Here is a 27,292-nt window from a genome sequence, read left to right as displayed (position 1 = left end):
AATCAATAATCAATATTGATTACAGACATCCAACTATCAATTACGAAACTCGCACAGAGGCGCGCACATTGTTAAGCAAAAAGTCCCCAAAACTGGTCGCGAGAAGAACTGAAACGAAAAACAGGAAATGCGCCTCCCAGCATAGTTAATTTTAAGACAATTGCTTTTGATAGTATTTTTCTAGTAGAAGTCAATTCTGTTGTAAGTCATATAGCCAGCTTTATAGTTTATATATATAGTATATAATGTTCACAGGATTGTTGTGAAAGTTTGTGCCATACGACATTTTGTGAACACCTGCTCAGGTTGGTATTCCTGTGTATTTTGGACAGCGGTGGTATTCTACCTACTAAATTCAACATTGCGATCGTAAGCGATTATTATAACCAACCGATTTTACTCTTATGTTGCTGTTTTTATGAGTTCTTCGGCCCACTTACATGAGTAAAGTGTAAGATTTCTCAAGTTGGTACTTGAGGCTACTGAAGACATCGACAGATGTACATTTTCGCCATTACTGCGTTCCCACGTGTCCAGACAGCCCTTAGAAACTCAGCAGAAGCCTTTCTTGTCCCTGACGTTATTCTCTGGGACCCCATTTCAGCGTTCCCAGATAAGTTATTTCCAGTGTGCAGCATGCTTAGAGATATCGGAAATAAAGTACCTTCGTCCTACAAGATGGAGGGATGGTGCAACAGTACATGATCAGCCAAGACTTCTACTTGGTTTACGGAACAGTGCCTTTCTTGTAAGCAGGGTATATTTTCCCCCAATAAATACCTCTCGGACCAGAACAGGTACCGTCTGTTTTACTTCAGTGTATGTGGTATCATACAAAACCTCTTCAGGTTTTTTTATTTCACACGTCAGGATGTCAATAAGCGATATTCTCTGGCGGCAAATGTTAGATGATGTTAGATGATGTTAGATGAGTAAGGCTTACAGAAAATTTCTTTGGTAAAAACTAACATTGAAACTGCTTCTCCATTTCTCAATTTCACATCCTAGTCAAACAAAGTTGGAGAAAAGATAATAGGTGCTTGTTTTATTCAGGATTATTTTGACAAGGAGAACCTGTACAAAAGGAGATAAGCACCTGAGAATAAGCACCTGAGATGACTGCAAAGTAATTGTAAATTGGGCCCGCCTTTACGAAAGCCTTTTTATTGTGATGCATGAAAATAGAATTGTTGTGGCTTGGAGGCAACAAAAAATATAACCACAAATATCTTAAAATCTGACTTTCAGATTTTTTTTAAAACTTCAAAAGTGTGGAGGCAAACTAGCCTTTGTAGCCCTTTAAACATGAGCAGTATATCTACTGGAAAACTGCAGGCAGCTTCCTAAAACCTGCAATATCACACTACACTTTTCGCACGGAGAAAAATGATCCCTCTTACCAGGGGCACTTTTGTGACATTGATAGTTCAGTGAAATAGTTTCTCGAGTAAAATAATTTTTTGCCATTTCTTGTTATCGGAGAGCGCAAATCTTAACACTCACATGATGCTAGAGGTTTTGCAGAGAAAGCTGCGGGAGCGACCTAAAACAACAAAAGAAATTTGTGGCCTAATATCACGCATTAACTCTTGACATTGGCGTTTTGAGAAGCGTTAACATTTGGTATAACTATCGATATATAAAGTGCAGCACCGTAAATACGGACATCAAAGTAGTTTGCGAACATTTGCGCATTCACGAAACTCAGAATGAGAACTTATTCAGCTCATTTTTCAGAAAGCGCTTAAAGGTTGTACGGGAGGAACAGTTTGCCCTTGTCAGCAATACATAAGGGTGCAGGGTACAACCGACTGTTATGATTGCGGACATTCACCTTCCAAACACATTGGGCTGGGCCGCCAAACGGCAGGTAATAATAATCAGTTACTACCTCATTACACTTAATTTTCGCATCATCAAAATCTTGCGATTTCGGGACAATAAAATCAAGCAAACAAAGTGGAATTAAAATGTGCTTTAATCACCAAGTAAACAAACTGGAAACAAAAACATGCGTGGGCTAAATTAATTGAGTTGAGAAATGTCCAACCTAGCCTCGAGCGATTCGTAGCCGCCATCTAGGATTTTGAGCAGTAAAATGATTGCGACAATGAAACTCTTTATTAGGCTACTCATCTACCCCCTATACTTCGTTAGTTTTTAACAGAGGTGAAAATTCTTCTTTTTTTATGCATAGATCCAGCAACCAGCCCACTCATGGGGAGGAATGTGGCTAAACTTGCAGAGGCAGCCAATAGCACAAAGTGCTAAGCACAAAGCACAAAGCATCAAGCCATCATCGAAGTATACATTCTCGTGATTAATTGTGTAATACTAACTGAGTTTGGTCTTGTTTTTACGAATGATTAATGTTTATTCCACTAGGGTTTTCAGACATGCAGACGACAGACATGTCAAAACGTGTAAGCCTGCATCGGACAAAAAAAAAAAAAAAGGTTGTTCCCGGAGGCGCACGGTTTAGCAGATATGTAGATTAAATATTCTCAAAGCCGGAAATAGAAATCTATAATTTGTGTTATCATTATCTAGACTAACTTGTCTAAAACGTCAACAGATAACGCAAGAAAGGGCTTTTTTTAAAGATAATTTGGCTTACTCCATTAACCAATTTTTTGTGTGGACCGCACAATAATAGCAAGATACGAGCATTTGTAGTTACTGATGCGTACAAATTATTATTTAGATTTAAAATTAATGTCCATAATGACTACTTCGGAGTGCCTTTTAAGCATAGTTCCGATACAGTTGTGATTATTTCAACAAAAGATCCAGAATCTATATCACTGGAAAAATCTACTCATTTTCATAGTATGTAGAAAAAGTGTAAATATGATTTTCCATACTATGTAAATCAATTTTCAAAGTTTTTACAAACACTTTAAAGCATGACCATGTAAAAAGTATGTAAGTGATAACAAGGAAAACTCTGACTTACAAAGCATGTAAGATCCTGTAGAAAGGTTGTAAAAATCATGTAGAAACCTTGTAGAATCTATGTAAATTCTGGAGTCAACCTTGTAGAAACCATGTAAAAGTGTTTAAAGAGGGCCCGAAAAACCTTGTAGAAATTTTGTAAATTTTGCAAGCTAACCTTGTAGAAGCCAAATAGAAGTGTATAAAGGGGGCCCGGGAAGCCTTGCAAAAAGGTCGTAAATCTACATCAAAATCACGTAGAATCTACGTAAATTTTACATTAAGCTAACCTTGTAGAAACCATGTAGAAGTGTCTAAAGGGGACCAAAAAAACCCTTGTAGAAAGGTCGTACATCTACATCAAAATCATGTAGAATCTATGTAAGTTTTGCAAGCTAACCTTGTAGAAACCATGTAGAAGTGTATAAAGGGAGCCCGGAAAGCCTTGTAGAAAGATCGTAAATCTACATCAAAATCACGTAGAATCTATGTAAATTTTGCAAGCTAACCTTGTAGAAACCATGTAGAAGTGTCTAAGGGGGCCCAAAAAATCCCTTGTAGAAAGGTCGTAAATCTACATCAAAATCATGTAGAATCTATGTAAATTTTGCAAGCTAACCTTGTAGAAACCATGAAGAAGAGTATAAAGGGAGCCCGGAAAGCCTTATAGAGAGGTCGTAAATCTACATCAAAATTATGTCGAATCTATGTAAATTTTTTTTTTCGTTTTATCACTAATGATAGCTGCCTATTTCTCGCAAATGAGTAAAATCTGTTCAATTGAAATAGCATATATACGGTTAGTTCAACAGAGGAAAGAAGTAATCTAAGTTTGAGCTAGTGGGGTTCTACTGTCATGTTTTACGAACATTTTGTCCTAAATTGGTTTTTAATGTGAATCTGGCTTACTGTATTTAGTTTCATCTTATTTTCCTGCAGCTCAAGTAATTAATATACATACTTTATTGACACTCTTGTAATTAGTGATTGTTTTTTTTATTCTAGAGAGAATTTGATGTGGATGCCGAGTTGAGAAAAATTGTGCCGCCTTAAATTATAGTGGCTAAAGATGATTGTATGGATGTGGACCTTCTCCACATTGGAGCACAAGGTGCTGTGTTTTGCACCATCCAGAATGAATGAATAAATTAAATGGTCAGTTATAGATTTTCTGTAGCACTCTTTATAGTCGAACATGTTATAAAACTCAAGAATAGAATATTGCTTTGGCTATACAGTAGGTGGTGAGTGTCTATTGAAAAGGACTGTTTTCCAAAACAAATCTTCAAGGCACTACATACTGTCAAATCATTATTTGCGGAATCTCTCCAATTCTTTGAAATATATCTACCTCTCCAATTCTAACATTTGTGTTATTTCTTTAATTTGAAAGAATGTGAGACCATGCAAATAATGATCAGAGCGAGGCTCTTTGAACAAAAATTATTTTAGTCTAGTTTAGGTCTGTTTTCTTTTTTCTTTCTTTCATGTAGTTATAAAAAGTGCAAAATCTTTGTGCATAGCGACACAACATATATATTTTTTATGGTTATAAATCCCAAGTTAATTTTGATTTATATATTTTTTCAATTTTTCACATATCGCAATAGAATCAGAAATAAAACTATTCTTTTATATAAATTCACCATGTTTTTTATCTATATGAAAATCCTATAAAAAATGCTTTGTTATTTCTATTTATTGAATTATAAATAATGTAGACTGGCACATTGTAGAGAAGACTTGTAATCAGAGCGCTATGGGAAGCATGCTCTTATCAAGATCTTGAATACTCATACATACTTTCACTTATCTTACTGGAAAAAAGATCTTTGCAATAACTTGGTTGTCATTTATCACAAAGTTTTTGTTTTTACGTATTGCTTCTTTGGTTGTCATGTTAAATTGGTTAAAGTGGAGGGGTTTTTTTATTTCTCAAAAGTTTTTTTTTTTCTCAACAGGCTGACATCCATCTTGTGCACAATAATTTGGAAGATGAAAAGCAGTACAACCCTGAAGAAAGGTACATCAAAAGTGTGCAAAACAATGTTAGACTGACAGCTTGGGATTTAAATAGGACTATGTTCAATGCTCATATTTTTCTACTTATTTTTTAAGCGATTGAAGGAAGGTAAACAGGTAGATTTGTTTGGAGTCAGTAAGTTAATTAGCAACTTTTTCGTAACCAGTTTTTTTCCTGGATCCACGCCTGGGGTAAAGAGGACGTTGTGAGGTCTTTACGATGTCTTAGTTTCCCACATAGTTTATGATTTCGTTAAATAGTACAAATCAATACAATACTGTTGTGAATCTCATGTCATATTGGTAATTACGCTTTATTATTTATTTCATGCTATAAAGATCCAAAGGAAAAAGATGAAGATAGGGAGAGGGGGGAGAAAGACGTATTTCTAAATAGGGGAGCAGAGGCAGGTACGTGAAGATTATCAGTCCAGCACAATTAATCGGAATTTTTCAAGCAAAATATTTATTAAAACAATATCCTAAAACTATAAAAAGAAATGCTCTATTTCTTATTCTACTTTTCTGTCATTTTAATGTATGGGTAACTCTTGTCTCATTTGTCTTTTTCATCTTTAGATAAAATTCAACCAGTCCACCACTAACGAAAACTTCATAAAAGCGTGCGTACAAGAATTTCTAGGAATCGATCCACTTGATTTCGAGGAGGAGATTTCTAAGCGAAAACTGGACGATTTTCCTCTAGACGGGAAGGCTCGGGTGTTCTCGGGTGATCCCGACTACCACGAGAAAACATATCGCAATAGAAACAGAAATGAAACTATTCTTTTATATAAATTCACCATGTCTTTTTTATCTATATGAAAATCCTATAAAAAAAGCTTTGTTATTTCTATTTATTGAATTATAAATAATGTAGACTGGCACATTGTAGAGAAGACTTGTAATCAGAGCGCTATGGGAAGCATGCTCTTATCAAGATCTTGAATACTCATACATACTTTCACTTATCTTACTAGAAAAAAGATCTTTGCAATAACTTGGTTGTCATTTATCACAAAGTTTTTGTTTTTACGTATTGCTTCTTTGGTTGTCATGTTAAATTGGTTAAAGTGGAGGGGTTTTTTTTATTTCTCAAAAGTTTTTTTTTTTCTCAACGGGCTGACATCCATCTTGTGCACAATAATTTGGAAGATGAAAAGCAGTACAACCCTGAAGAAAGGTACATCAAAAATGTGCAAAACAATGTTAGACTGACAGCTTGGGATTTAAATAGGACTATGTTCAATGCTCATATTTTTCTACTTATTTTTAAGCGATTGAAGGAAGGTAAACAGGTAGATTTGTTTGGAGTCAGTTAGTTAATTAGCAACTTTTTCGTAACCAGTTTTTTTCCTGGATCCACGCCTGGGGTAAAGAGGATGTTATGAGGTCTTTACGATGTCTTAGTTTCCCACATAGTTTATGATTTCGTTAAATAGTACAAATCAATACAATACTGTTGTGAATCTCATGTATTGTAGGTTAGAAGAGGCCATAGAAGCTGTAAAGAGGAGAAATGGTGATGTTAATGATGGATGAGAGAGTCGTAAAAAGGGAGTATTAAGTCCAGTTTAAACTGGCTTCAGAGTCTCCCCAAAGTAGATCTACTTTGTCCAGCCCCTTTTGATGTGGATGCCACGTAAACTGTGGAAAGTGGTGCTTAAGTGCCCGAAGAAAGATGCAACCACAATCTTAGAAGTGTGGTTCTGAAAAAGGAAATCACCTCGTCATTTGGCACCATCTTAAAGATGGACTCAACCAAGAATGTATTATGTGTACATTAATATTTATATATACATATATATCAATATAGATCAATCTAATTATTTAATTTATTTAATTTTAGGTGGTGAAAAAGGTAGCTGGTAAGGCGACTGGTACGTCTTCCTAGCTAACCAATGTTGAGAACGAATTCGGCCAAGTCCTTATGTCGGTCCTCACAGACTACGATGGGGGAAGGCCTTGCCGACATGGCAGCCGGTCTTGTGCAGCGGTACCGAGACTGCTGTGGCTGCAAGACCTACCGCACCAAAGAGCTCTTCGGCGGCTGGGATGACCCCGTCATCCTGCTCGATGTCTGGCACTTCATTTGGTGTTTCGCATCAGGCTGTACAACCAAGTCTCATGCCCTGTATCCTGCGTTCATGTCTCGACTATCCGCCTGCATTTTTGAGTGGGATCAACACTACCTCAAAGCCCTCGAAGATGCCAAGAAGTCAGAGCTGGAGATGCGTGGAGTCTGGAGCCTTAGCCCTGTTGAACTGTTTCTAATGTCTTTTGACAAACTATTGTGGTATATATATAAGGGAGGAGTGGGAATTCGGAAACCGAGGTATTCCTTGTGGTGCTATTTACTAGGCTGCGGGCTTTGTCACACCACTTGCTACAAGCACCAGAGTGCAGCGTAGATTTCGATTATTGACTACTACAACCTTTTCTACACTTGAAATGTCTAAGTAATACAACTTGAGGCCGAAGTCGCCAGTGGATTTCTCTGCACTTAAGGCGCGATAGGCGAGTCGCGCGAACGAGCCGACGCGAAAGGCTTTACCAGTTCTTGCGAGAGAGCAGATACAACAGTCAAAGAGGAGGAGGATATCGATGGCTTAGAACAGGAGCTACAAAGCTTGAGGAGCCTCAAGCAGCAGAAAGACAGAAGCGAGCGGGAAGCACGGCTTAAGAGGCAGATCTACGAGGGGCGGGCACAGCTGTAACAAGAAACCAAGACAGAAATGCCAGCGGCACCGGAACGCATAACCCTGCAGCAACTCCGGCACGACCTAACAGCAACAATGGACGGCCTTGGCGAGCCATTCAAGACACATTTACACAAACTTTCATGAGGAGGATAGGGTGTAATCTACAAGCGGGGACACGCAAATAATTGTGACAAACGCACAAGGGAAGAAACAAAAATTAGGAAATACCTTTTTCTACCCGCTCCCTCTTTCATTTAATCACGTAGTTCTTTTTTTATATAGGTAATAAGTTGGAAACCTGCAATTGTGAGTCAGTCCCGGCCACAAACTCCAGTTCCCAATGCTACTAACATACAAGTATCCCTGTGATGTGCGTGTTATTCGAATGCTCAGAAACTGAGGAATTGGGAACAGCTCCAGCAGGCTACAAAAGACCATACATGTATCTGTACCTTTTCTTTGACAATGTAACAAATAATATGTTTTTTAACCTTGCAATGTTTATTTTCCAGTATTTGACAGAGTGTGCTTCACTACAACAAAGCCGCTGAGAGACACCTTGTTAGCAAACCCAACTACGAGGAACCACACGAATTCAATCCACCTCTTAAGTACAGATGGCTTCTCTCTGTGTATGCCCTTGACATTATGATCAGGATGGTCAAGATCAAAGCGTCCATCACCTCAACTTTGGAACCATTTTCAAGATGGATTCGACCAAGAAAATTGTTACGAAGCTTGCAGGAAATAGTGAACTAGGAACTGCTGCCTGGTGTACAAGCTTGGGAAATGATAATGGGCATGTAAGTGAAGGTTAGAACATAAGAGCTAGATTTTGAATTTGACCTCATATAGGATCATTTTTTTTTTGTTTTACCATGTCGTTATGAGTGTTATGACAGCTAGTGAGGGACAAGCACTATAGCAGAAATGGCTACCGAAGACCAACCATGTATGTATTTGTAGCTTTTTTTTGACAGTGTGACAAAGAATACGTATTTTAACCATACAGTGTTTATTTTTCCAGTACTTGACAGTGTGGTCACTACATCAAAGCCCTTGAGACATCCTCCCACCCCTCCACGCCCCAACTGTGGTGTATAACGAAGTCCATCCTCGGTCGAGGAGTGCCTCAAAGTAAAATAACAATTTGATATTTTTTTAAACCATATCATTTTCAAATTTCAAACTAGATAATTGAATAATAATAATAATAATAATAATAATGCTCGTTTATTTCAACCGTTTGCAGTTCTTTTACAACTGAATTACCGGTGGGGTCAGCTAACTACAAAATACATTACACCATACATAATTCATAATAACATTAAATCCCCAGCATATTGCGCTGAGACGAATTTGGAAAAACGGTCCGTGCGACCCGGAACCACACTATGTGCGCGCTTAGATCTTAGGGAGTATGGCGAATTGGAGGATATAAGTCTGCTTGACACTAGGGGGTATAAGACGCTCCCCTGTTTGATATTGCTTATGAATTTTCTGCACACATTGTGACGCCGCGCCTCTAAGGAAGACAAGCATGCGCGTTCGAGGGCGTCCTCGTAGAACAGCAACTCTGAATCTTTCAGCAGCTCCCATCAACAACACCATGTGCCGCAGCCATCAGACGGTAAGATTCCAGTTTCCTTTTCGTACAAAGACTGATAAAATTCACTATGGAAATTTTTGAAACAAAATAATATATGTGCAATAAGCTTCCAAATCTAACTTGGGCTGCATGTGGAACTCATGATTACCCACGAAGTGAATCGTAAGGAAAGCTGCACAGCTGCTTCACTATAGGTTTCTACCAGCTAAAGTTTGGGAAGTTTAGAGGACAGACCTTCAAGTGGCTGGTAGAAAACAGCTAAGGATATGCTGCCTGGTTAGTTGATAATGCCCGCCTGGAGACAACAAACACCAGTGCCATCTCTCAGAACAAAAACGCCTTCAAAACATACCTACTGTTCTTCCTCGAAGGAAAAGAGGCGGTCGGCATGAAAGGCTACTGAGAGAGAGAGCAAGTCAAAGGGCGGAGCAAACAAACCTACCAGTGCTTCCAAATCTGAACTAGGAGCTGCATGTGTAGCCGTCATGCGCAATTCAAGATTACCCCTAGAGCTAATCCCAAGGAGGGCTGGGCAGCTGCTCCATAGTAAGGCTATACAGCCTTAGAAGAGGTATGTAATAAGGACATAATAAAATAAAAGGATATAATAAAAAAAATCAGGGTAAAGCGGCACAAGGACAGGAAGCTTCCAGGGAGGGAATGAGAGAACTGGAAACGGACGATAGTTTGTTATAGGTGGGATTGTAAACAATGTTAAGCTGTGCTGTGGAGGGCTCGTAGTGGGTCTTCATATATGTGAAAAATTTGGCAAGAGATATTACTTAAGTGGGAACCCCATATTTAACAAAACTAATCATTAGTCAAAATCCTCCATCCAAACAATGATGAGCCTGATGAAAATAAAGAAACCGGCAAGGGATTGTATTGCCAAGCCCTTGTATGGTAAAACAAAGAGATGGTTTTAAACATCAGCTACTGCAAAACCAATGTCTGTGTTGGAAGAGATCTCTAACAACAAAAAGCCGGTTGTTGAAGATGAAGATACCACTTCAGTGAGGCATGCCACCCAAACACTAAGTTGAATATATTGCTGATAAAAAAAGGGTGAGTATTATGTTTTATGTACTATATTGATCGTTGATAATACGAATAAAGTCATGAAGTCATGGTTCTAATTTATTTCAAATACTAAAATCTCTAATTTACTTGTATGGACAAAACCACTGAGCGTGCTCAAATGGTAAACCTATTAATAGATTTTTTGCCATTTTTCTATTTCATACAAAATAAACAGCAGATATTTAACAAGATAAGACCCCAAAAAGGCACCAGTTTAACAATGTGATGCTTAAAAAAGTGACAAAATATGCAGCATGCACAACACCAAGAAATGGAGGGGTAACACTCAGACTTATCAACACTTTTGTAAATAGACTAGTTTTTAAACATTTACCTAGGATCATTTTACCATTTTAAATTATAGTACAAACCAATACAATATTGTTGTGAATCTCATGTCATATCGGTAATTACGCTTTATTATTTATTTCATGCTATAAAGATCCAAAGGAAGAAGATGAAGATAGGGAGAGGGGGGAAAAGAACAGAAAGGTATTTATAAATGATAGAATAAACTAGTCGTGCTACAAAATATTAACAACCCTTATTCTATTTTTTTAGGAGTAGTCGAGCCAATCTCCCAAACAGACCCCGTCACCTTCACTAAACCAGGGCCAACACCTGGTACTTCTATGGCCCCAAGCACAGCTGAAGATAATACAGGTATGACACACATATGCAATGATAATATTAACATTTGATTTGTTCACATTGCTTTCATTACTATTATTTGCAGAATTCCTCCTCTCTGATGGCTGGCGTCAGACTCTCCCTAAAGAAGACCACAAGTGGATTGCTCGATCCCTCTTCAAAGTCAACGCCAGCAGTGGAAAAGCCGAGCTAGATTTCACAAGGTGTTCATCTATGGCTTGTTATGGGGATCATTTTACCATTTTAAATTATAGTACAAACCAATACAAAACTGTTGTGAATCTCATGTCATATCGGTAATTACGCTTTATTATTTATTTCATGCTATAAAGATCCAAAGGAAGAAGATGAAGATAGGGAGAGGGGGGGAAAGAACAGAAAGGTATTTATAAATGATAGAATAAACTAGTCGTGCTACAAAATATTAACAACCTTTATTCTATTTTTTTAGGAGTAGTCGAGCCAATCTCCCAAACAGACCCCGTCACATTCACTAAACCAGGGCTAAAAAACCTTCAATATCACTGTTTCTAATGTCTTTTTTTATTAGGGCTGACAAACTATGGTGTTACCCCCCTCAGCCCCAGCTCATTAGCAGTCAGCCCCAAAACCCTGACTACTACTTTGTCCAGCCCCTTTTGCTGTGGATGCCACGTAAACTGTGGAAAGCGGTGCTGAAGTGCCCCCAAGAAGGATGCAACCGCAATCTCACCAGTGCGGGTTTGTAACAGAAGACTCGACAGGTTGTGGACATTGACAGCAACTACAATCTGGCAGCTGAATATCTGGAATGTGGACAGTGCAAGAAGAAGGTTGGATTATTTTTACCAGTTTTTCTACCCTATTCCTCTTGCTTTTGATGACTGTTTTTCTTTTTTTTACAGGTAATCAGTTGGAGCCCTGCCATTGTGAGTCAGCTAGATCCCGGCCACAAACTCCAGTTCCCAGTGATCCTGACCTACAAGTATGCCTGCGATGTGCGCGTCGTTCGAATGCTGAGAAATAGAGAACTTGGGAACAGCTCCAGCATGCTACAGAAGAAGCTGACAGAACAGCACAGTGAGAAATGGCTACAGAAGACCATCCATGTATGTATTTGTACCTTTTCTTTCAACAGAGAATGTGCATTTTGACCTTGAAATGTTTATTCTTTCAAAACTTGACAGAGCGTTCTCACTATAACAAAGCCGCCGAGAGACACCTTGTCAGCAGACCCAATTACGAGGAACCACCCACATTCAACCCGCCCCCTAAGTACAGATGGCTTCTCTCAGTTTATGCCCTCGATATTATGAACCGGATGGACCAGATCAAAGCGTCCATCACTTCAACTTTTAGAACCATCCTCAAGATGGATTCTACGAAGAAGATTGTAAAGAAGCTTTCAGGACATAGCGCAGGAACTGCAGCCTGGTGTACAAATATTGGAAATGAGAATGGGCATGTGAGTGATGGCTAGAACGTAAAAGCTAGGCTTTGAATTTGATCTCATGTAGGATCATTTCTTTTGTTCATTTCAGGTCCTTATCAGTGTTCTGACAGCAACCGAGGGACAAGGACTTCAGCAGATGGCCAATGGGCTAATGAGGAGGTAGCTTATTATAGAAAACACACATTCTTTATATTTATTCAAAGCTAAAACTTTATTTTTTCAATTTTGTTAAGGTACTCTGAAGCAAACGAGCCTCCCCCCGAAGTGATGTATGTAGACCGTGACTGCTGTGGCCAGAACTACAAGACCAAGGAGATGTTCTCACTCTGGGATGAGATGGTTGTCCGCCTTGACATCTGGCACTTTATGAGAAGGATCTGTATCTTAGTGATCCCCGTACAATGTGCCTATTGGCACATACGCAAAGAAGAAGAGGGTAATTCTTGAACAATTATGCGAGGAAAAAGTCAATGCACTTTCGGAGATAAAGCTTCAACAGCAAAATATCCGCAGACTGAAGGAAAAGGTAATATGTAGCGAAATATATAGCGAATTAGAGCTACCGCCAGTTGCGTGTTTATGCCGAAACGACCTTCAGGTTCCGCCCGAATGGGGGGCTGGAGTTTGCCGCTACACCTAGGGCCAAGGATGTGGCCCAATTGGTCAAAAAAAAAAAAAAAAAGAAAACAAATTTGGCCCAAAGCTGAGTAAAGAGGAGGTAGTTATAATTTACTTTTGACAATTTTATCAGCATTCTTGCAGTTATTCGCATTACTGTCATTGTCTGTTGAATAACAATTCCTTTAAATTGTGCTTTTAGGTTGAGAATGAGGCAAGAGCCAGAGTGCGTGAGGCCGCGGGAGATGCCAGCAATACTGAGTGGGTGCTGAGCAAGTGCTCACTCCAGTTTGGCATCTACCGCGGGAAAACGTTCATCTGGCTGCTCAGTAATGACTGGGGCTGGGCAGTCATGGTGCTGGCCAGCCACAAGACCAAGAGGGCAATTAAGCATCCACAAGGGGACAGCCAGTGGGACAGCAAGGAGGCCCTGAGACGGTATATTGAATATATATATATTTTTTGAATATTTATGCTGCATGATGTAAATTTTGAAACATAAACATTGTGTAATTTTTATTTTAATGCTTAAACTTACTCTTATAGATATGCTCACTTCTTCCCACCCCTTGTGGATGCCATTCAAAATCGAATCGATCATGAGTTAGGGAGAGTCGATCTTGGGGCGGAGCCAGTTGGGTTCGGCCCATTTGGGCAGATGACAAGGAGGGCTGTCCTGGCATCCAAGTCACCAGAGCACATCCGGTGGCTCCAGCAGGTATCCCAGCTGCCTGTCCGACAACCTGGGAGCTCACTAGATGTGTTTCTCCAGTACGCGAGGGGGTGTGAGCAAGCAGAGGTGCAGTCTGATGATGCTGATCTAGTCGAGGCACTTGATCAGTATGAGCAGAGTCAGACTGCCCCATCTAGCCTGCCCCCCCCCCTGGAGCCAAGACAACCTTCACGGGTGGAGCTTCTGGATCAGCCGGTAAATACAGTGAAAATTTGTGCTTAAATAGAGAGGTTTTCTTTGAGTTTGCCTCCACAGCTTCTTATAACAGCCCAAATTTAATATATTTTTTTATTTAAACAATATTTAAACAATTATCCCAAGAGCTTACAGCTCATTTAGGGGATTTGTTACAATATAAATGTCTACGAGTTGAAGAAAAAGAGAGGATTTTGAGCATCAGCTACTGCAAAAACTCTTGGCTGTATTGGAAGAGACCTCTAAAAAAACCGTTAACAATACTTTTTTATACTTAATACTTTGGTTTGGTGCTTATGTTGATAAGTCCAATAGTTGATAAGTTGATAAGTTGAAACCCAATATGGGAATGAACTGGCTAAGGTCAGGAGTTCCTGGAAATGCAGCATCAACCCAATGAAGTATCAACCCAATTTGGGAATGGATTGTATTGCTTGCATTCTTGTAAGAAAATAGAATCCCAGTGAAAACACAACCCATCAACGATTACCGTACAAGCATATCTCTACGCGCAGACGGGGAAGCCGTGGGGAACAGTGAACTTAGACCCCGAACAGCCTGATGACCTGACTGCTGAGGAAGAAGACGACATGGATGACGAAGGCTTTCTCGAGATGGACGAAGACCCCACCGTGCCTACCCTGCTAGCACCTTGTGCCTTAGCTACTGCCCCTTCAGTCTCAGAAGTTCCAGCGTCCACTGTTCCCTCCTCTTCCCCTCTGGTACTATCTCTGCAAGTACTTCTGGCAGCCCACGTACTCTGAACCAAGACAGCCCACCTTCTCCTTCGCAGCCGGAATCTGATGGTGGCGATGATGAAGATGTTGTCGGTCCGATGGAAGAAGCTTCCTCCCTCCTTCCAGAAGATTCGAGTTCTCTACCCTCCTCGGTACAGGGCAAACAAGGACTACACTGGCCGATTCCAGCGATCCAAGGCTAACAAGCAGACTGTAGCACCGGGAATCACCAGCCTGAAGAGGGTTATGGTTGGGGAAACTCTGGTCCAGCCACATCTGTGGATGCAAGCCCCCTGGTCGAAGCCCTCTGCGTACGCCTTGAAGCTGCCTTCACTACACCTAAAAAGGGCAGCAACATTCGCATAGTGTCAACGTGAAAGGTCATCCTGGATAAATACCAAAATATCCGGAAATATCCAGTAATCCTCCACAAACGGCTCATTAAGACTACAAACATCCAACTTTATGAGCTCAACCAGACAACCCTTCTCGGTTGGTGGAACAACAGGACAAAGTAGATAAAAAGGTGTTGGAGCAATGTCTTGAACCTATTGTAGCTGAGGAAGCAGCTGGCGCCCAGCTTTCATCTGCCAAGGCCTTGTTACAAGCACCAACCCAGCATCCCGGCCAAGTCCTACACAGCTTTACAGTGGTACAGTCTGCGCAGCTGCCTCCACGCCCCAACTGTGGTGTATAACTAAGTCCTCAAAGTGCCTCAAAGTAAAATAACAATTTATGATATTTTTTTAAACCTTATATCATTTTCAAATTTCAAACTAGATAATTGAACAGCAACTCTGAATCTTTCAGAAGCTCCCATCAACAACACCATGTGCCGCAGCCATCAGACGGTAAGATTCCAGTTTCCTTTATGTACAAAGACTGATAAAATTCACTATGAAAATTTTTTAACCAAAATAATATATGTGCAATAAGCTTCCAAATCTAACTTGGGCTGCATGTGGAACTCATGATTACCCACGAAGTGAATCGTAAGGAAAGCTGCACAGCTGCTTCACTATAGGTTTCTACCGGCTAAAGTTTGGGAAGTTTAGAGGACAGACCTTCAAGTGGGTGGTAGAAAACAGCTAAGGATATGCTGCCTGGTTAGTTGATAATGCCCGCCTGGAGACAACAAACACCAGTGCCATCTCTCAGAACAAAAACGCCTTCAAAACATACCTACTGTTCTTCCTCGAAGGAAAAGAGGCGGTCGGCATGAAAGGCTACTGAGAGAGAGAGCAAGTCAAAGGGCGGAGCAAACAAACCTACCAGTGCTTCCAAATCTGAACTAGGAGCTGCATGTGTAGCCGTCATGCGCAATTCAAGATTATCCCTAGAGCTAATCCCAAGGAGGGCTGGGCAGCTGCTCCATAGTAAGGCTATACAGCCTTAGAAGAGGTATGTAATAAGGACATAATAAAATAAAAGGATATAATAAAAAAAAAAAACAAGGGTAAAGCGGCACAAGGACAGGAAGCTTCCAGGGAGGGAATGAGAGAACTGGAAACGGACGATAGTTTGTTATAGGTGGGATTGTAAACAATGTGAAGCTGTGCTGTGGAGGGCTCGCAGTGGGTCTTTATATATGTGAAAAATTTGGAACGAGATATTACTTAAGTGGAAACCCCATATTTAACAAAACTAATCATTAGTCAAAATCCTCCATCCAAACAATGATGAGCCTGATGAAAATAAAGAAACCGGCAAGGGATTGTATTGCCAAGCCCTTGTATGGTAAAACAAAGAGATGGTTTTAAACATCAGCTACTGCAAAACCAATGTCTGTGTTGGAAGAGATCTCTAACAACAAAAAGCCGGTTGTTGAAGATGAAGATACCACTTCAGTGAGGCATGCCACCCAAACACTAAGTTGAATATATTGCTGATAAAAAAAGGGTGAGTATTATGTTTTATGTACTATATTGATCATTGATAATATGAATAAAGTCATGAAGTCATGGTTCTAATTTATTTCAAATACTAAAATCTCTAATTTACTTGTATGGACAAAACCACTGAGCGTGCTAAAATGGTAAACCTATTAATAGATTTTTTGCCATTTTTCTATTTCATACAAAATAAACAGCAGATATTTAACAAGATAAGACCCCAAAAAGGCACCAATTTAACAATGTGATGCTTAAAAAAGTGACAAAATATGCAGCATGCACAACACCAAGAAATGGAGAGGTAACACTCAGACTTATCAACACTTTTGTAAATAGACTAGTTTTTAAACATTTACCTAGGATCATTTTACCATTTTAAATTATAGTACAAACCAATACAATACTGTTGTGAATCTCATGTCATATCGGTAATTACGCTTTATTATTTATTTCATGCTATAAAGATCCAAAGGAAGAAGATGAAGATAGGGAGAGGGGGGAAAAGAACAGAAAGGTATTTATAAATGATAGAATAAACTAGTCGTGCTACAAAATATTAACAACCTTTATTCTATTTTTTTAGGAGTAGTCGAGCCAATCTCCCAAACAGACCCCGTCACCTTCACTAAACCAGGGCCAACACCTGGTACTTCTATGGCCCCAAGCACAGCTGAAGATAATACAGGTATGACACACATATGCAATGATAATATTAACATTTGATTTGTTCACATTGCTTTCATTACTATTATTTGCAGAATTCCTCCTCTCTGATGGCTGGCGTCAGACTCTCTCTAAAGAAGACCACAAGTGGATTGCTCGATCCCTCTTCAAAGTCAACGCCAGCAGTGGAAAAGCCGAGCTAGATTTCACAAGGTGTTCATCTATGGCTTGTTATGGGGATCATTTTACCATTTTAAATTATAGTACAAACCAATACAATACTGTTGTAAATCTCATGTCATATCGGTAATTACGCTTTATTATTTATTTCATGCTATAAAGATCCAAAGGAAGAAGATGAAGATAGGGAGAGGGGGGAAAAGAACAGAAAGGTATTTATAAATGATAGAATAAACTAGTCGTGCTACAAAATATTAACAACCTTTATTCTATTTTTTAGGAGTAGTCGAGCCAATCTCCCAAACAGACCCCGTCACCTTCACTAAACCAGGGCCAACACCTGGTACTTCTATGGCCCCAAGCACAGCTGAAGATAATACAGGTATGACACACATATGCAATGATAATATTAACATTTGATTTGTTCACATTGCTTTCATTACTATTATTTGCAGAATTCCTCCTCTCTGATGGCTGGCGTCAGACTCTCCCTAAAGAAGACCACAAGTGGATTGCTCGATCCCTCTTCAAAGTCAACGCCAGCAGTGGAAAAGCCGAGCTAGATTTCACAAGGTGTTCATCTATGGCTTGTTATGGGGATCATTTTACCATTTTAAATTATAGTACAAACCAATACAATACTGTTGTAAATCTCATGTCATATCGGTAATTACGCTTTATTATTTATTTCATGCTATAAAGATCCAAAGGAAGAAGATGAAGATAGGGAGAGGGGGGAAAAGAACAGAAAGGTATTTATAAATGATAGAATAAACTAGTCGTGCTACAAAATATTAACAACCTTTATTCTATTTTTTTAGGAGTAGTCGAGCCAATCTCCCAAACAGACCCCGTCACCTTCACTAAACCAGGGCCAACACCTGGTACTTCTATGGCCCCAAGCACAGCTGAAGATAATACAGGTATGACACACATATGCAATGATAATATTAACATTTGATTTGTTCACATTGCTTTCATTACTATTATTTGCAGAATTCCTCCTCTCTGATGGCTGGCGTCAGACTCTCCCTAAAGAAGACCACAAGTGGATTGCTCGATCCCTCTTCAAAGTCAACGCCAGCAGTGGAAAAGCCGAGCTAGATTTCACAAGGTGTTCATCTATGGCTTGTTATGGGGATTGGGGGTTAAAAAACCTTCAATATCACTGTTTCTGTCTTTTTTTATTAGGGCTGACAAACTATGGTGTTACCCCCCTCAGCCCCAGCTCATTAGCAGTCAGCCCCCAAACCCTGACTACTACTTTGTCCAGCCCCTTTTGCTGTGGGTGCCACGAAGTACCACGAAGAAAGATGCAACCACAATCTCAGAAGTGTGGTTTTGAAAGCCGAAATCACCTCGTCATTTCGCTCCATCAGACTACAAGGGGGGAGGCCTTGCTGACATGGCAGCCGGTCTCTTGCAGCGGTACAGAGATGCTGACTTAATACCACCAAGGGCACTTTACGTCGACCGAGAATGCTGTGGCTGCAAGACCTGCCACACCAAAGAGCTCTTCGGCAGCTGGGATGACCTCATCATTCTGATCGATTTCTGGCACTTCACTTCATGAGGAGTTTTGCATCAGGCTGTACAACCAAGTCTCATGCCCTGTATCCTGCGTTTATGTCTCGACTATCCGCCTGCATTTTTGAGTGGGATCAACACTACCTCAAAGCCCTCGAAGATGCCAAGAAGTCAGAGCTGGAGATGCGTGGAGTCTGGAGCCTTAGCCGTTTCACTGTTTCTATTGTCTTTTGGCAAACTATGGTGATAGCCCCCCCAGCCCCAGCTCATTAACAGTCAGCTCCCCAATCCTGACCACTACTTTGCCCAGCCCCTTTTGCTGTGGATGCCACGTAAACTGTGGAAAGTGGTGCTGAAGTGCCCCCAAGAAGGATGCAACCGCAATCTCACCAGTGCGGGTTTGTACCAGAAGACTCGCCAGGTTGTGGAAATTGACGGCAACTACAATCTGGCAGCTGAATATCTGGAATGTGGACAGTGCAAGAAGAAGGTTGGATTATTTTTACCAGTTTTTCTACCCTATTCTTTTTGCTTTTGATGACTGTTTTTCTTTTTCTTACAGGTAATCAGTTGGAGCCCTGCCATTGTGAGTCAGCTAGATCCCGGCCACAAACTCCAGTTCCCAGTGATCATGACCTACAAGTAAGCCTGCGATGTGCGCGTCGTTCGAATGCTGAGAAATCGAGGACTTGGGAACAGCTCCAGTATGCTGCAGAAGAAGCTTACAGAACAGCACAGTGAGAAATGGCTACAGAAGACCATCCATGTATGTATTTGTACCTTTTCTTTCAACAGAGAATGTGCATTTTGACCTTGAAATGTTTATTCTTTCAGTACTCGACAGAGTGTGCTCACTATAACAAAGCCGCCGAAAGACACCTTGTCAGCAGACCAAATTACGAGGAACCACCAACATTCAACCCGCCCCCTAAGTACAGATGGCTTCTCTCAGTTTATGCCCTCGATATTATAAACCGGATGGACCAGATCAAAGCGTCCATCACCTCAACTTTTGGAACCATCCTCAAGATGGATTCTACGAAGAAGATTGTAAAGAAGCTTTCAGGACATAGCGCAGGAACTGCAGCCTGGTGTACAAATATTGGAAATGAGAATGGGCATGTGAGTGATGGCTAGAACGTAAAAGCTAGGCTTTGAATTTGATCTCATGTAGGATCATTTCTTTTGTTCATTTCAGGTCCTTATGAGTGTTCTGACAGCAACCGAGGGACAAGGACTTCAGCAGATGGCCAATGGGCTAATGAGGAGGTAGCTTATTATAGAAAACACACATTTTTTATATTTATTCAAAGCTAAAACTTTATTTTTTCAATTTTGTTAAGGTACTCTGAAGCAAACGAGCCTCCCCGCAAGGTGATGTATGTAGACCGTGACTGCTGTGGCCAGAACTACAAGACCAAGGAGATGTTCTCACTCTGGGATGAGATGGTTGTCCGCCTTGACATCTGGCACTTTATGAGAAGGATCTGTATCTTAGTGATCCCCGTACAATGCCTCGGAAGCAAAACAATGATTTTCCTATTGGCACATACGCAAAGAAGAAGAGGGCAATTCTTGAAGAATTATGCGAGGAAAAAGTCAATGCACTTTCGGAGATAAAGCTTCAACAGCAAAATATCCGCAGACTGAAGGAAAAGGTAATATTTAGCGAAATATATAGCGAATTAGAGCTACCGCCAGTTGCGTGTTTATGCCGAAACGACCTTCAGGTTCCGCCCGGGGGCTGGAGTTTGCCGCTACACCCAGGGCCAAGGATGTGGCCCAATTGGTCAAAAAAAAAAAAAAAAAGAAAACAAATTTGGTCCAAAGCTGAGTAAAGAGGAGGTAGTTATAATTTACTTTTGACAATTTTATCAGCATTCTTGCAGTTATTCGCATTATTGTCATTGTCTGTTGAATAACAATTCCTTTAAATTGTGCTTTTAGGTTGAGAATGAGGCAAGAGCCAGAGTGCGTGAGGCCGCGGGAGATGCGAGCAATACTGAGTGGGTGCTGAGCAACTGCTCACTCCAGTTTGGCATCTACCGCGGCAAAACGTTCATCTGGCTGCTCAGTAATGACTGCGGCTGGGCAGTCATGGTGCTGGCCAGCCACGAGACCAAGAGGGCAATTAAGCATCCACAAGGGGACAGCCAGTGGGACAACAAGGAGGCCCTGAGACGGTATATTGAATATATATATTTATTTTGAATATTTATGCTGCTTGATGTGCCAGTGAAATTTAAAACATTGTGTAATTTCTATCTTAATGCTTAAACTTACTCTTATAGATATGCTCACTTCTTCCCACCCCTTGTGGATGACATTCAAGATCGCATCAACCGTGAATTAGGGAGAGTTGATCTTGGGGCGGAGCCAGTTGGGTTCGGCTCATTTGGGCAGATGACTAGGAGGGCTGCCCTGGCACCCAAGTCACCAGAGCACATCCGGTGGCTCCAGCAGATATCCCAGCTGCCTGTCCGACAACCTGGGAGCTCACTAGATGTGTTTCTCCAGTACGCGAGGGGGTGTGAGCAAGCAGAGGTGCAGTCTGATGATGCTGATCTAGTCGAGGCACTTGATCAGTATGAGCAGAGTCAGACTGCCCCATCTAGCCTGCCCCCCCCCCCCCCTGGAGCCAAGACAGCCTTCACGGGTGGAGCTTCTGGATCAGCCGGTAAATACAGTGAAAATTTGTGCCTAAAAACAAAGGTTTCCTTTGAGTTTGCCTCCACAGCTTCTTATAACAGCCCAAATTTAATATATATTTTTTATTTAAACAATATTTTAACAATTATCCCAAGAGCTTACAGCTCATTTAGGGGATTTGTTACAATATAAATGTCTAGAGTTGAAGAAAAAGAGAGGATTTTGAGCATCAGCTACTGCAAAAACTCTTGGCTGTATTGGAAGAGACCTCTAAAAAAACCGTTAACAGTACTTTTTTATACTTAATACTTTGGTTTGGTGCTTATGTTGATAAGTCCTGAGTTCCTGGAAATGCAGCATCAACCCAATGAAGTATCAACCCAATTTGGGAATGGATTGTATTGCTTGCATTCTTGTAAGAAAATATAATCCCAGTGAAAACACAACCCATCAACGATTACCGTACAAGCATATCTCTACGCGCAGACGGGGAACAGTGAACTTAGACCCCGAACAGCCTGACGACCTGACTGCTGAGGAAGAAGACGACATGGATGACGAAGGCTTCCTCGAGATGGACGAAGACCCTACCGTGCCTACCCTGCTAGCACCTCGTGCCTTCGCTACTGCCCCTTCAGTTTCAGAAGTTCCAGCGTCCACTGTTCCCTCCTCTTCCCCTCTGGTACTATCTCTGCAAGTACTTCTGGCAGCCCACGTACTCTGAACCAAGACAGCCCACCTTCTCCTTCGCAGTCGGAATCTGATGGTGGCGATGATGAAGATGTTGTCGGTCCGATGGAAGAAGCTTCCTCCCTCCTTCCAGAAGATTCGAGTTCTCTACCCTCCTCGGTGCAGGGCAAACAAGGACCACACCGGCCGATTCCAGCGATCCAAGGCTAACAAGCAGACTGTAGCACCGGGAATCACCAGTCTGAAGAGGGTTATGGTTGGGGGAACTCTGGTCCAGCCACATCTGTGGATGCAAGCCCCCTGGTCGAAGCCCTCTGCGTACGCCTTGAAGCTGCCTTCACTACACCTAAAAAGGGCAGCAACATTTGCATAGTGTCAAAGTGAAAGGTCATCCTGGATAAATACCAAAATATCCGGAAATATCCAGTAATCCTTCACAAACGGCTCATCAAGACTACAAACATCCAACTTTATGGGCTCAACCAGACAACCCTACTCGGTTGGTGGAACAACAGGACAAAGTAGATAAAAAGGTGTTGGAGCAATGTCTTGAACCTATTGTAGCTGAGGAAGCAGCTGGCGCCCAGCTTTCGTCTGCCAAGGCCTTGTTACCAGCACCAACCCAGCATCCCGGCCAAGTCCTACACAGCTTTACAGTGGTACAGTCTGCGCAGCTGCCTCCACGCCCCAACTGTGGTGTATAACTAAGTCCTCAAAGTGCCTCAAAGTAAAATAACAATTTATGATATTTTTTTAAACCTTACATCATTTTCAAATTTCAAACTAGATAATTGAACAGCAACTCTGAATCTTTCAGAAGCTCCCATCAACAACACCATATGCCACAGCCATCAGACGGTAAGATTCCAGTTTCCTTTATGTACAAAGACAGATAAAATTGACTATGAAAATTTTTGAACCAAATTAATATATGTGCAATAAGCTTCCAAATCTAACTTGGGCTGCATGTGGAACTCGTGATTACCCACGAAGTGAATCGTAAGGAAAGCTGCACAGCTGCTTCGCTATAGGTTTCTACCAGCTAAAGTTTGGGAAGTTTAGAGGACAGACCTTCAAGTGGCTGGTAGAAAACAGCTAAGGATATGCTGCCTGGTTAGTTGATAATGCCCGCCTGGAGACAACAAACACCAGTGCCATCTCTCAGAACAAAAACGCCTTCAAAACATACCTACTGTTCTTCCTCGAAGGAAAAGAGGCGGTCGGCATGAAAGGCTACTGAGAGAGAGAGAGCAAGTCATAGGGCGGAGCAAACAAACCTACCAGTGCTTCCAAATCTGAACTAGGAGCTGCATGTGTAGCCGTCATGCGCAATTCAAGATTACCCTTAGAGCTAATCCCAAGGAGGGCTGGGCAGCTGCTCCATAGTAAGGCTATACAGCCTTAGAAGAGGTATGTAATAAGGACATAATAAAATAAAAGGATATAATAAAAAAAAATCAGGGTAAAGCGGCACAAGGACAGGAAGCTTCCAGGGAGGGAATGAGAGAACTGGAAACGGACGATAGTTTGTTATAGGTGGGATTGTAAACAATGTGAAGCTGTGCTGTGGAGGGCTCGTAGTGGGTCTTCATATATGTGAAAAATTTGGCAAGAGATATTACTTAAGTGGGAACCCCATATTTAACAAAACTAATCATTAGTCAAAATCCTCCATCCAAACAATAATGAGCCTGATGAAAATAAAGAAACCGGCAAGGGATTGTATTGCCAAGCCCTTGTATGGTAAAACAAAGAGATGGTTTTAAACATCAGCTACTGCAAAACCAATGTCTGTGTTGGAAGAGATCTCTAACAACAAAAAGCCGGTTGTTGAAGATGAAGATACCACTTCAGTGAGGCATGCCACCCAAACACTAAGTTGAATATATTGCTGATAAAAAGGGGTGAGTATTATGTTTTATGTACTATATTGATCGTTGATAATATGAATAAAGTCATGAAGTCATGGTTCTAATTTATTTCAAATACTAAAATCTCTAATTTACTTGTATGGACAAAACCACTGAGCGTGCTAAAATGGTAAACCTATTAATAGATTTTTTGCCATTTTTCTATTTCATACAAAATAAACAGCAGATATTTAACAAGATAAGACCCCAAAAAGGCACCAATTTAACAATGTGATGCTTAAAAAAGTGACAAAATATGCAGCATGCACAACACCAAGAAATGGAGAGGTAACACTCAGACTTATCAACACTTTTGTAAATAGACTAGTTTTAAAACATTTACCTAGGATCATTTTACCATTTTAAATTATAGTACAAACCAATACAATACTGTTGTGAATCTCATGTCATATCGGTAATTACGCTTTATTATTTATTTCATGCTATAAAGATCCAAAGGAAGAAGATGAAGATAGGGAGAGGGGGGAAAAGAACAGAAAGGTATTTATAAATGATAGAATAAACTAGTCGTGCTACAAAATATTAACAACCTTTATTCTATTTTTTTAGGAGTAGTCGAGCCAATCTCCCAAACAGACCCCGTCACCTTCACTAAACCAGGGCCAACACCTGGTACTTCTATGGCCCCAAGCACAGCTGAAGATAATACAGGTATGACACACATATGCAATGATAATATTAACATTTGCTTTGTTCACATTGCTTTCATTACTATTATTTGCAGAATTCCTCCTCTCTGATGGCTGGCGTCAGACTCTCCCTAAAGAAGACCGCAAGTGGATTGCTCGATCCCTCTTCAAAGTCAACGCCAGCAGTGGAAAAGCCGAGCTAGATTTCACAAGGTGTTCATCTATGGCTTGTTATGGGGATTGGGGGTTAAAAAACCTTCAATATCACTGTTTCTAATGTCTTTTTTTATTAGGGCTGACAAACTATGGTGTTACCCCCCTCAGCCCCAGCTCATTAGCAGTCAGCCCCCAAACCCTGACTACTACTTTGTCCAGCCCCTTTTGCTGTGGGTGCCACGTAAACTGTGGAAAGTGGTGCTTAAGTACCACGAAGAAAGATGCAACCACAATCTCAGAAGTGTGGTTTTGAAAGCCGAAATCACCTCGTCATTTCGCTCCATCAGACTACAAGGGGGAAGGCCTTGCTGACATGGCAGCCGGTCTCGTGCAGCGGTACAGAGATGCTGACTTAATACCACCAAGGGCACTTTACGTCGACCGAGAATGCTGTGGCTGCAATACCTGCCACACCAAAGAGCTCTTCGGCAGCTGGGATGACCTCATCATTCTGATCGATTTCTGGCACTTCACTTCATGAGGAGTTTTGCATCAGGCTGTACAACCAAGTCTCATGCCCTGTATCCTGCGTTCATGTCTCGACTATCCGCCTGCATTTTTGAGTGGGATCAACACTACCTCAAAGCCCTCGAAGATGCCAAGAACTCAGAGCTGGAGATGCGTGGAGTCTGGAGCCTTAGCCGTTTCACTGTTTCTATTGTCTTTTGGCAAGCTATGGTGATAGCCCCCTCAGCCCCAGCTCATTAACAGTCAGCTCCCAAATCCCGACTACTACTTTGCCCAGCCCCTTTTGCTGTGGATGCCACGTAAATTGTGGAAAGTGGTGCTGAAGTGCCCCCAAGAAGGATGCAACCGCAATCTCACCAGTGCGGGTTTGTACCAGAAGACTCGCCAGGTTGTGGAAATTGACGGCAACTACAATCTGGCAGTTGAATATCTGGAGTGTGGACAGTGCAAGAAGGTTGGATTATTTTTACCAGTTTTTCTACCCTATTCCTCTTGCTTTTCATGACTGTTTTTCTTTTTCTTACAGGTAATCAGTTGGAGCCCTGCCATTGTGAGTCAGCTAGATCCCGGCCACAAACTCCAGTTCCCAGTGATCCTGACCTACAAGTAAGCCTGCGATGTGCGCGTCATTCGAATGCTGAGAAATCGAGGACTTGGGAACAACTCCAGTATGCTGCAGAAGAAGCTGACACAACAGCACAGTGAGAAATGGCTACAGAAGACCATCCATGTATGTATTTGTACCTTTTCTTTCAACAGAGAATGTGCATTTTGACCTTGAAATGTTTATTCTTTCAGTACTTGACAGAGTGTGCTCACTATAACAAAGCCGCCGAGAGACACCTTGTCAGCAGACCCAATTACGAGGAACCACCTACATTCAACCCGCCCCCTAAGTACAGATGGCTTCTCTCAGTTTATGCCCTCGATATTATGAACCGGATGGACCAGATCAAAGCGTCCATCACTTCAACTTTTAGAACCATCCTCAAGATGGATTCTACGAAGAAGATTGTAAAGAAGCTTTCAGGACATAGCGCAGGAACTGCAGCCTGGTGTACAAATATTGGAAATGAGAATGGGCATGTGAGTGATGTCTAGAACGTAAAAGCTAGGCTTTGAATTTGATCTCATGTAGGATCATTTCTTTTGTTCATTTCAGGTCCTTATGAGTGTTCTGACAGCAACCGAGGGACAAGGACTTCAGCAGATGGCCAATGGGCTAATGAGGAGGTAGCTTATTATAGAAAACACACATTCTTTATATTTATTCAAAGCTAAAACTTTATTTTTTCAATTTTGTTAAGGTACTCTGAAGCAAACGAGCCTCCCCCCAAGGTGATGTATGTAGACCGTGACTGCTGTGGCCAGAACTACAAGACCAAGGAGATGTTCTCACTCTGGGATGAGATAATTGTCCGCCTTGACATCTGGCACTTTATGAGAAGGATCAGTATCTTAGTGATCCCCGTACAATGTGCCTATTGGCACATACGCAAAGAAGAAGAGGGCAATTCTTGAAGAATTATGCGAGGAAAAAGTCAATGCACTTTCGGAGATAAAGCTTCAACAGCAAAATATCCGCAGACTGAAGGAAAAGGTAATATTTAGCGAAATATATAGCGAATTAGAGCTACCGCCAGTTGCGTGTTTATGCCGAAACGACCTTCAGGTTCCGCCCGAATGGGGGGCTGGAGTTTGCCGCTACACCTAGGGCCAAGGATGTGGCCCAAT

General features: G+C 41.2%; 2 protein-coding genes and 1 long non-coding RNA gene across 14 annotated transcripts; all 3 read left to right on the top strand.

Moving 5' to 3' along the window:
- Positions 1-1,364: 1,364 nt before the first annotated feature.
- On the top strand, positions 1,365-5,909 carry LOC125557578. Its single transcript, XR_007305322.1, has 6 exons — positions 1,365-1,870; positions 2,198-2,304; positions 3,940-4,089; positions 4,896-4,957; positions 5,296-5,367; positions 5,536-5,909. It is a non-coding gene; the product is annotated as an uncharacterized LOC125557578 (long non-coding RNA).
- Positions 5,910-7,503: 1,594 nt separating this feature from the next.
- LOC116620303 lies at positions 7,504-26,561 on the top strand. 12 transcript variants are annotated; one of them, XR_007305313.1, is made up of 14 exons: positions 7,510-8,100; positions 8,171-10,839; positions 10,909-11,010; positions 11,084-11,201; positions 11,331-11,380; positions 17,189-17,290; positions 17,364-17,481; positions 17,611-17,660; positions 17,729-17,830; positions 17,904-18,200; positions 18,270-18,371; positions 18,445-18,562; positions 24,676-24,725; positions 24,795-24,848. XR_007305313.1 is itself a non-coding variant. In XM_048720285.1 (12 exons), exons 5-10 carry the CDS (start codon positions 20,487-20,489, stop codon positions 25,400-25,402), a joined length of 1,224 nt encoding a protein of 407 aa, XP_048576242.1. In that variant the 5' UTR covers positions 18,792-19,465; positions 19,538-19,741; positions 19,810-20,097; positions 20,174-20,244; positions 20,319-20,486; the 3' UTR covers positions 25,403-26,012; positions 26,085-26,288; positions 26,357-26,561. The 12 variants fall into 12 exon arrangements, 1 of the variants encoding a protein (XP_048576242.1); XR_007305311.1 differs by lacking the exons at positions 24,676-24,725; positions 24,795-24,848 and adding an exon at positions 18,640-18,683 and having other exon boundaries at positions 7,515-8,100; positions 17,904-18,021; positions 18,151-18,200; XR_007305312.1 differs by lacking the exons at positions 11,331-11,380; positions 24,676-24,725; positions 24,795-24,848 and adding exons at positions 17,070-17,119; positions 18,640-18,683 and having other exon boundaries at positions 7,513-8,100.
- LOC125557577 lies at positions 12,039-13,464 on the top strand. Its single transcript, XM_048720287.1, has 5 exons — positions 12,039-12,086; positions 12,165-12,442; positions 12,519-12,589; positions 12,664-12,956; positions 13,251-13,464. The coding sequence occupies exons 2-4, from the start codon at positions 12,290-12,292 to the stop codon at positions 12,875-12,877; spliced, it is 438 nt and encodes a 145-aa protein (XP_048576244.1). The 5' UTR covers positions 12,039-12,086; positions 12,165-12,289; the 3' UTR covers positions 12,878-12,956; positions 13,251-13,464.
- Positions 26,562-27,292: the final 731 nt, after the last annotated feature.

The sequence above is a fragment of the Nematostella vectensis genome, chromosome 12 (genome assembly GCF_932526225.1).
Source record: "Nematostella vectensis chromosome 12, jaNemVect1.1, whole genome shotgun sequence".
NCBI lineage: Eukaryota > Metazoa > Cnidaria > Anthozoa > Actiniaria > Edwardsiidae > Nematostella > Nematostella vectensis.
The sequence above is the reverse complement of the archived record's forward strand: the minus strand, read 5'-3'. Positions and strand labels throughout refer to the sequence as shown.

Coding starts and splice junctions, on each gene's coding strand:
- LOC125557577 (XM_048720287.1), top strand. CDS start 12,290: ATGAACCGGATGGACCAGATCAAAGCGTCCATCACTTCAACTTTTAGA. Junction 12,443..12,518: donor TTGGAAATGAGAATGGGCAT/GTGAGTGATGGC, acceptor TGTTCATTTCAG/GTCCTTATCAGTGTTCTGAC. Junction 12,590..12,663: donor GCCAATGGGCTAATGAGGAG/GTAGCTTATTAT, acceptor AATTTTGTTAAG/GTACTCTGAAGCAAACGAGC.
- LOC116620303 (XM_048720285.1), top strand. CDS start 20,487: ATGCCTCGGAAGCAAAACAATGATTTTCCTATTGGCACATACGCAAAG. Junction 21,653..24,794: donor TGGAGCTTCTGGATCAGCCG/GTAAATACAGTG, acceptor CTATTTTTTTAG/GAGTAGTCGAGCCAATCTCC. Junction 25,088..25,167: donor GCCGAGCTAGATTTCACAAG/GTGTTCATCTAT, acceptor TTTTTTTATTAG/GGCTGACAAACTATGGTGTT.